At 68.8% G+C, this 9370-nt stretch overlaps 1 protein-coding gene across 1 annotated transcript; it reads left to right on the forward strand.

Moving 5' to 3' along the window:
- Positions 1-458: 458 nt before the first annotated feature.
- Positions 459-8382, forward strand: CDC25B (cell division cycle 25B). The gene is given in 17 exon segments (XM_075708983.1): positions 459-577; positions 1250-1371; positions 2717-2768; positions 3713-3754; positions 4059-4095; positions 4241-4348; positions 5317-5436; positions 5646-5780; positions 5935-6009; positions 6277-6469; positions 6599-6690; positions 7022-7084; positions 7180-7278; positions 7604-7737; positions 7861-7939; positions 7941-7973; positions 8242-8382. Coding segments are annotated over 17 exon segments (1644 nt in total).
- Positions 8383-9370: the final 988 nt, after the last annotated feature.

The following is a 9370-nucleotide window of genomic DNA, read 5'->3' on the forward strand; positions in this document are numbered from 1 at the left end:
CCCCAGCCATGTCCCCCCCCGCCATATCCCCCCGTGCCCCCCCCATGTCCCCCCCAGCCATGTCCCCCCCCCGCCATATCCCCCCGTGCCCCCTAGCCATGTCCCCCCCGGCTGTGCCCCCCCGTGCCCCCCAGCCCCATTCCCCGCCCAGCCCCGCACCCCCCCGCCCCCCCCCATGGACCGCTCCGCCCCCCCCGCGCCGTGGCCGTGGCCCTGCCCCGCGGGGCCGGCCGGGGCCGCCCCATTGGCTCGCGCCGCGCCGCTCCCTGTTATTTTTCGAACATAAATAGGGGCGGCGGGCGCGCGCTGCCCCCCCCCACCCGGGACCCCGCAGCACTCCGCGGAGCCGCCTCCGCACGCCCACCCGGGCACGGATACACGCGTGGCTGTTTGCTTTGGGGGGGGGGGGGGGGGGGGTTGTTGGTTTTAAACCATTTGGGGATTTGAGCTGCACCCGCATGGCGGCGTGGGGCGGCCCCGGCCGCCGTGGGTTGCCCGGGCTGGCTGCGGGGCGAGCGGGCTTGTCGCCGGTCACCACGCTGGCCTTGGACATGGGCAACCTGGTGGGCTTGGGCAGGTGAGTGGGGCTGGGGTCGGGGGGCTGCCCCACGCGTGCATCCTCCAGCCGCCCCCCCCCCCCCCCGGGGGGGACGCGGGCTGCCCCACACGGTTTCTGCTGCTCGGTGTCCCCCCCCACGCGTGGCTCCTGCAGCTGGGGCACCCCACGCGTGGTTCCTGCTGCTGGGGCACCCCACGCGTGGATCCTCCTGCGGGCCCCGGGGGGACGGGGGCTGCCCCCCCCGGCTCCTGCTGCCGTGTCCCCCACGCGTGGCTCCTGCCGCCGGGTGCCCCACGCGTGGTTCCTGCTGCTGGGACACCCCACGCGTGGATGCTCCAGCCGGGTCCCCCACTGCCCCACGCGTGGATCCTCCTGCGGGCCCCCGGGGGAGGGGGCTGCCCCCCCACGGTTTCTGCTGCTGCGTGTGTCCCCCCCCCCACGCGTGGTTTCTCCTCTGGGCTGTCCCCCCCCCCCCACGCGTGACTCCCCTGCCAGCCCCGGGCTGCCCCACGCGTGGCTCAGGGCAGCCTGCGCCGAGCCCGGGGCTGCCACCCCCGCCATGGTGGTGGCGGATGGGGCGGGGGGCAGCGTTTTGGGCCCCCCTCACAGCCCCAGGGGAAGGGGCGAGGGGCACCCTGGGGTGGCTGGGGGTCCCCACGGGCTGACACCCCCCCCCCACGCTGCCTGCAGCCACTGGGACACCCCGAAGCGGCGGGTGGCAGGGCTGTCCTGCCAGCGGGCCCGCTCGTCCCCGCAGCCGGCGGCCTCCGTCTCCTCCCGGGACTCCGTCTCCTCCGAGTCCTCGGATGCGGGTGAGCCATGGGTGCTGCTGCAGCCCCCCCGAGCCCCCCCCCCAAAGCTGCTGGGGGTGTGGGTTGGGGTTGGGGGGGTCTCCTGGTAGTGGGGAGGGGGCTCTGCATGTGGGGTTGGGGGGTTTGAGGCTGGGAAGGGGGGGGGGGTTGAGGCTGAGGAGGGGGGGTTTGAGGCTGGGGGTTTGAGGCTGGGGGCTTTTTGGGGTGCACGTGGGAGCCGGGTCCCGCTCTGCTCCCAAACTCCCGCTCTGAGTCACTCCCGCCGGGCGCTCAGCCCGCGCCTGCTTCAAATTGGGAGACTTCCTTCCCCCCCACACACCCCGTGCTTCCGACTCCGGCCCCTTCCCTATGGGGAACCATGGGCAAGACCCCCCCAGCCCTGCTCCCCGGGGGCTCAGCCACGGACCCACCCCGGCAGGGTCCCCAATTGGGGTGACGTGGGACATCCTGGCCGGGATGGGGGACCCCAGGGCCGGTGCCCCCCGCTTTGCCACGCTGGGGGGCTGGGTGAGGGCCCTCCAGGAGCACACAGTGGCTACCGCTGGCCGCAGCCCCCTCCCCAGCAGCGGGGATGTGGCGGGGGCCTCCTCTGCCCCCCAACCGCATCCTGCAAAGGATCCCGCCGGAGCAGTGCCAGTGCTGTGCCATGAGCCCCTCAGCCATATCCGCCATGTCCCCCCCATGCCCCCAGCCATGTTCTCCCTGCAGCCCTGTCCCCCCCAGCCATGTCCGCCATGCCTCCCTGTGTCCCCCAGACATGTCGTGCCCCCCTTGTGCCCCCCTTGTGCCCCCCTTGTGCCCCCCTTGTGCCCCCCTTGTGCCCCCCTTGTGCCCCCCTGCCATGTCCCCCCTGCCATGTCCCCCCCGCGCCCCCCAGCCATGTCCCCTTGTGCCCCTCTGTGCCCCCCAGCCATGTCCCCTTGTGCCCCCTTGTGACCCCCAGCCATGTCCCCCCCCGCCATATCCCCCCTGTGCCCCCCAGCCATGTCCCCCCCGCCATATCCCCCCTGTGCCCCCCAGCCATGTCCCCTTGTGCCCCCCTGTGCCCCACAGCCATATCCCCCCTGTGCCCCCCACCATGTCCCCTTGTGCCCCCCAGTCATGTCCCCCCGCCATATCCCCCCTGTGCCCCCCAGCCATGTCCCCTTGTGCCCCCCTGTGCCCCACAGCCATGTCCCCCCCCGCCATATCCCCCCTGTGCCCCCCAGCCATGTCCCCTTGTGCCCCCCTGTGCCCCCCAGCCATGTCCCCCCTGCCATATCCCCCCTGTGCCCCCCAGCCCCGTCCCCACCAGCCCCTGTCCCCAGTGGGGCCCAATTTCTACCCCTGCCCCTTGCCCCCGCAGGAGTGGGGCTGGACTCCCCCACGCAGGAGGACCCCACGGCGCTGGAGGAAGTGTGAGTACCCCGGGGGGGCTTCCCCCCCCCCGCCCTCCCCTGCCCGCTGCGGGCAGCATGGGGCCCTGCCTGCACCCGCCTGCCTGCAGCGCCCGGCCCTGCAACGCTGCGCTTCCAGCTGTGCCCCCCGCCCCCCTCCAAAAAATTGACTTCTGGGGTGGGGAGCCACCCCGCACCGGGTGGGGGGCGCGGGGATGTCAGCGCTGGGGTGCAGGCAGGGGTCTGGCAGTGGGTGCAGGCAGGAAGCCCGCACGGTGCTGCCTCGCCGCCGGGTCAAATCCTCTTCCGGGCTGCGGCAGCAGGGATGGCCGGCCGGCGGCTCGCCGCCTTGCCGTGCGGCGGGGTGAGGGTGCCGAGCACCCATCCCGGGCTCCCGACACCCCCCCGGCACTGCCTCGGGGTGCTGCCGCACGGGCCCAGGGGCTTGGGGTGCAGGTTGGGGGGTGCGAGGTTTGGGAGAGCTGCACCCAAGGTCCCTCGGTGCCGGCGGCTTCGCCTCCCCGGTTGCTGGCAGAGCTGGGCCCGGCAGATGTGCGGGTGAATGAATAACCGGGGGGCAGATGGCGGGGCTGGGGCGGCCGCGGGGGACGTGCCGCGCTCCCCGGCGTGCCGCCGGCAGGGCCATATGGCCGCCGGCCAGCGTCCCCGCCGCCGGATTTACATACAGGTGGAGAGCGGGCGCCACTGCCGCCAGCTTTGTCTGAGCGCCGAGCGGGGTCAGCGGGGTGCCCTGGACCACCCCGGCCTCAGATTTGGGGTCCCCAGCAGTGTCCAGATGGGGCTTTTAACCCTTTGTGGGGCTGAAAGCCCCCGGGGGGTGGAGGCTGCTGGCCCCTGCGTGGGGTGGGGGCACAGTAAGGGTGCCCATCCCCGGGGCTCCTGGGCTGCCGGGGCTGGGGCACAGGGTTTGATCCCCCCTAACCCCGGCTCTTCTCTCCCCGCAGCTTTGAGAAAGCCATCCTGGAATCCGGGAGAGTCCTCAAAGAGTAAGTGAAGGGGCTCTGTCCCCGCAGCGAGACCCGAAAGCCAAGGCTGTCCCCGTCCCCCGGCTGTCCCTGCGCCCAGCCCCAAAAGCCAGGCTGTCCCCGTGCCCTTCCCGGGCTCCGGATTGGGCCATCGCGCCTGGAGGAGTTGCTTCCCCGGGGAATTTTGGGAGCTGCGACAGCTTTGGGGAGGTCTCACCCCGCTGCAGGGACCTGGGGGGGCCATGGCAGCTGCTATGGGACACCGCCGGCCCGGAGCACCCTCTCTCATTTGATCCTTTGTTTTTTTTCCCTCTCTTTTTTGCAGCAATAAGCTCCTTATCCGGAGGATCCACTCGCTGCCGGTAAGTCCCGAGGGCTCCGTGGGGCTGAGCAGAGGGAGGCAGGATCCTGCTGCATGCCTGGCCGAGCCGGGAGGAGGAGGAGGAGGATGGAGCCGGGGAGGGCAGGGGTTCCCCAGCACCTCTCACCTCGCCGCCTGCCCCACAGCCGCGGCTCCTGGGGGCCAGCCCGGTCCTGAAGAACATCTCCCACTCCCGGGAATTCAACAGCCGCAGGGCCAGCGAGGAGAGGGGCCGGAGGGAGCCTGAGGACAAGGTGAGGGGCAGAGCGAGGCGCAGGGAAGGGGCAGGGGGGTAAGGGGCAGCCAACCCCATCCTGGGCTGCATCCCCAGCAGCGGGGCGAGGGAGGGGATTCTGCCCCTCTGCTCCGCTCTGGGCAGACCCCCCCTGCAGCCCTGCGCCCAGCTCGGGGCCCTCAGCACAAGGACACGGAGCTGCTGGAGCGGGGCCAGGGGAGCCCACAGAAATGCCCCGAGGGCTGGAGCCCCTCTGCTGCGGGGCCAGGCTGGGGGGGCTGGGGGTGCTCAGCCTGGAGAGGAGGGGGCTGCGGGGAGGCCTGAGTGCGGCCTGGCAGTGCTGAGAGGGGCTGCAGGAAGGGGGGGGGCAAGCTTTAGCAAGGCCTGTTGTGACAGGACAAGGAATAATGGATTTAAACTAAAGAAGAATAGATTTAGACTGGATGTAAGGAAGAAATTTTTGATACTGAGGGTGGTGAGGCAGTGGCACAGGTTGCCCAGAGAGGCGGTAGAGGCCCCATCCCTGGGAACATCCCAGGCCAGGCTGGACGGGGCTCTGAGCACCCTGCTCTGGTTAAAGCTGTGATAGGACAAGAGGAAATGGGCTCAAGCTGTGCCAGGGGAGGTTTAGGTTGGATATTAAGAAAAATTTCTTTACAGAAAGGGTGGTCAAGCATTGGACCAGGCTGCCCAGAGAGGTGGGAGAGTCCCCATCCCTGGAAGCGTTCAAAAACGGGTAGATGTGGCACTTCGGGACATGGTTTAGTCTAGTCTACCCTTAATTTGTTTAGTGGTGGACTTGGTAGTGTAGGTTAATGGTTGGACTGGATGATCTTAAAGGTCTTTTCCAACCTCAACGATTCCATGATTCTGTGTCCCTGCTCACTGCAGGGGGTTGGGCTGGATGATCCCTAAAGGTCCCTTCCCACCCAAACCGTTCCATGATTCTATGAGTCCCTGCTAAGGCCATGCCCCCCCCCGCTGCAGGAAGGTTTTGTCTTCAAGAAGCCGCAGAGGCCGGGGCAGCGCAGCCAGCCGCCCACCGGCGATGGGGCTGCAGGCAGGGATGCCTTCGCCCAGAGACCCAGCTCTGCGCCTGACCTGCTGGTGAGAGGGGCTGGGGGCTTTGGGGGGGCACCAGGGATGGCTGCTGAGCGGGGACCTGCTGCTCCGACCTCTCCGTGTTTGCCCTGGAGATGCCAGGATGTGGGCGCTGAAGGGGCTGGGGAGGGGGGAACATTGGGACACCCCGTCTCCGGACAGGGCTGGCGTGGGGCTGGCCCCACTCCTGAGGCGTGGGCCGTGTCCCCCCCCAGTTCGACACCCCCGAGAAGGAAAACATCTCCGAGGGCGAGAGCCCCATCATACTGCGCCGGTGCTCCTTGACCTCCTCCATGTCTGAGGAGGAAGACGATGGCTTCATGGAGATCCTGGATGAGGAGGAGATGAAGGTAGGGAGGGCTCCTCCACCCGGGGGGGGGCTGCGGGGTTGGGTGGACCTGGGGCGTGGGCTCTGTCCGTGCCCCGGGAGGGGTTTGGGAAGCGGCCGGTGGGACTCGGCCCCTTCACACTCTTCTCTGCCTCCTCCGGCTGCTGCCCCGGCAGAGCGATGCTGACGTGCCACAGGGGATGGAGAACCTGCTGACCGCGCCGCTGGTGAGGAAGGAGGAGGCAGAGCCGGTACGTGGGAGCCTCAGGGGGTGGATAGAGCCCCAGACTCCACCCTGGGGGTCTCCAAGGGGGGTCTGGGGGCGAGTGTCCCTCGCAAAGGGGCCACTTGGCGAGTGACACCAGCCCAGGGGCTTTGGGCTCACACTGGGCGGTGTGCGGCCACCGGAGCGGGACCCTCGTCCCCTTGCCCTGATGGTGCTGGTGGGAGCTGGGGTGGAGGGATGCGGGGCGATGCCAGACCCCCCCCGGGCAGCAACACAGGCTCTCCCCGCACAGCATCCCGCAAAGCGCAGCAAGTGCCGGCAGCTCTTCCGCTCGCCCTCCATGCCCAGCAGTGTCATCAGGCCCATCCTGAAGCGGATAGACCGGCCCCAGGACAGGGACACCCCTGTCAAAACCAAGCGGCGGAGGAGCGTGGCCGGTACCCCCGGCGAGGAGGCGGCGGCGGAGCCGGTGGGTGATGGGGAAGGCTTTGGGCTGAGGCATCCTTGCCGCGGTCCAGCCCGTTCCCGGCGGGACTGCCCCGTGCCCTCCCCGGCTTTGCCAGCGCCCTCGCTAACGCCGGTGGGGTGGTTTTGGTTTGTGTCTCCGCAGAAAGCGCGGCTGCTGCGCTCCAGATCCTTCTGCCAGGAGGAGATCGAGAACCTGTTGGCCAACGACCACCGGGAACTCATCGGGGACTTCTCCAAGGTAGGGCCGTGGGGATGCCGGAGGCCTGGGGGTGCCGCCCCCCACTTCCCCCAAAGCAGAGGGGCTGTTGGCGGGACCCTGCTCCAGTGCAAGAGCCCAAACCCAGCGGGTGGCTCGTGTTTTTGGGGACGAGGGGACTTGGGGCTGTGACTTTCCAGCCTGCAGACCCCGCAGCACGTGAAGATGACTGCTGCGCTTAGTGCCAGCACCGTGCTGCGGCCACGGCTCCCTCGGGGGAGCAGAGCTCAAGGTTGGGGGGAGCGGGTGATAGCCCCTGCCCCGGGAGGTCTCCCTGGGACGAATCCTGACCCAGCACCTCCCTCTCCTCCAGGCTTACCTCCTGCAGACGGTGGAGGGGAAGCACCAGGACCTGAAGTACATTTCCCCTGAAATGGTAAGGGAGCAGCAGCCTCTCCCCAAAACCCCCCGCTATGGGGCTGCCTGCCTGTGCCCCCTGCCTCGGTGACGGGCTCCCCCCGCTCCCCGCAGATGGTGGCGGTGCTGACGGGGCAGTTCAGCAGCCTCATCGAGAGCTGCGTGATCGTGGACTGCAGGTACCCCTACGAGTACGAGGGAGGCCACATCAAGGTCAGAACTGCTGCTTGCACCCCTCAGTTGGGGAGATGGGGTTTGGGGGGGGGGGGCTCTGGTGGGGTGGGAGGGTGTCTCAAACCCATCAAATCTCAGAGGGGCTGAGGGCTGCCCCTCCGAAAGGTGCTGAGCCCCTCCCAGGGGGCTTGAGCCCACCCAAAGGTGCTGAGCCCCAGCTGGAAGGAGGAAGGGGGGTGATGGTGCCCGAGTAGATGGGGTGATGCTGGTGGCGGGGGGAGGCTGTGGGCAGGGTACTGAGGCCCCCCCTGGATGAAACGGGAGGCGAGGAGGGGGGATGAAGGTGCCTCCTCTCCCTCCCCAGGGTGCTGTCAACCTGCCGATGGAGCAGGACGTGGAGGAGTTCCTGCTGAAGAAGCCCATCGTGCCCTTCGACGCCAGCAAGCGGGTGATCGTCATCTTCCACTGCGAGTTCTCCTCTGAGAGGGGGCCCAGGATGTGAGTTTTGGGGGGGGAGGGTGGACGCTGGGGTCTGCCGGACCCCCCCGGGGCATGGCCGGATCCTGGCTCGGTGACAACGGCTGCCGCAGCCCCTTCCCATCGCCTTCCCTTGGCCCACAGGTGCCGGTTCGTTAGGGAGAAGGACCGAGCCTGTAATGAGTACCCCCACCTCCACTACCCCGAGCTCTACGTCTTGAAGGGGGGGGTACCGGGAGTTCTTCCCCCAATACCAGGTGAGCCCCCCCCCCAGCCTTTGCTCCCTGTGTGGGAGGGGGGTCCGGGCAGGAGGGGAGGACTCAGCGGGGGGGCAAACACCCTCTCCCCTCCTCAAACCCTGCCCTGAGTGGGGGAAGAAGGGCTCTGGCTCTGAGCATCCTCCATGGAGGTGGCAGGGGGCCGTGCCGGGGGGGTCCTGGGGCGCAGGGTTTGGCCCTGGGGTGGGTGCGTGGGTGCCGGGGGCTGCGGTGCGGGTGCTGACGGGGGGGCTGTGGGGCTGCCCAGGCACACTGCGAGCCCCAGGACTATCGCCCCATGCACCACGAGGACTTCAAGGAGGATCTGCGCAAATTCCGCCTGAAGAGCCGGACCTGGGCGGGCGAGCGCAGCAAGCGGGAGCTCTACAGCCGCCTCAAAAACTTCTGACGGCTCCGGGGAGACCCCCACAGCCTCCCCCCACCACCCCCCCCCGGGGCTGCCATTGGGCAACATCTCCCAGCCCAAAAACCTGGCCACCCCCAGCCCTCCTCCACCGGGTGCCCTGCGCGGCGTTGCTGAGCTCAGCGGCAGGGTGGTGGTGGGGTGGTTGTGGTTTTACCCCTTTTTTACCCTAAAAAAGGGTAAAAAGGGGGAGGTTGGATTTACCCAAAATGGTGGCCGTAGTGGGGAGTGGGGCGGGGGGAATGCCTGGGACTGCTCCATCCAGCCCAAAGTCTCTGCCAGGTTCAGCATGGGGCTCGGGGGGGGGGGGGGGGGGGGGGGTGTGGGTGGAGAAGCCCCCGGCTCTCCCCAGCTGCAGGGATGGGGTCAGGGGCTGTGGGGCAGCCCCCCAAGCCGTCGCTCCAGCCCCTTCCCCTTGCACCCAGGGCCGGGGAGGCTGCAGCACATCCCTCCCTGAGCCTTGGGGGGGCTGTGGAGCTGGGCAGCCCCTCTCTGGGGCTGGGTGCCCCCCAGGGAGGGTGCAGAGCCTCCCAGGGAGGGCCAGGAGCCCCTGGTGGGGCTGAATTTGGCAGAACTGCTGCCGAAAAGCACTTAAAACCTCCTCTGCAGCCAGTGGGTGCTGTGGGGCCCTGCCCCTTCTCTGCTTGCAGGGGCAGAGGGGGGGCAGGTACCCCATGGGTGCCCCTTGTTGTAACAGTCGCCCACTGCCGGGGTTTGTTTGGGGGTTTTTTTTGTTGTTGTTGTCGTTGTGGGGTTTTTACACCCACCCAAAACCACCCCCCCCCCAATGTCTTATTTAAAGTAGTTTGTTGTAGCTGTGGTTAACTCAAGGGGCAGGAGGGGTTTCACCCTGACCCCGGAGCCCAGCAGCGCTTGCCCCGTGGGCACCCGTGGGGAGGCCGTGGGCACCCGTGGGGAGGCCGTGGGCACCCGTGGGGCTGAGCGATTGCCTGCGAACCCAGCCGGTGCCGAA

The sequence above is a fragment of the Pelecanus crispus genome, chromosome 4 (assembly GCF_030463565.1).
Source record: "Pelecanus crispus isolate bPelCri1 chromosome 4, bPelCri1.pri, whole genome shotgun sequence".
Taxonomy (NCBI): Eukaryota; Metazoa; Chordata; class Aves; order Pelecaniformes; family Pelecanidae; genus Pelecanus; species Pelecanus crispus.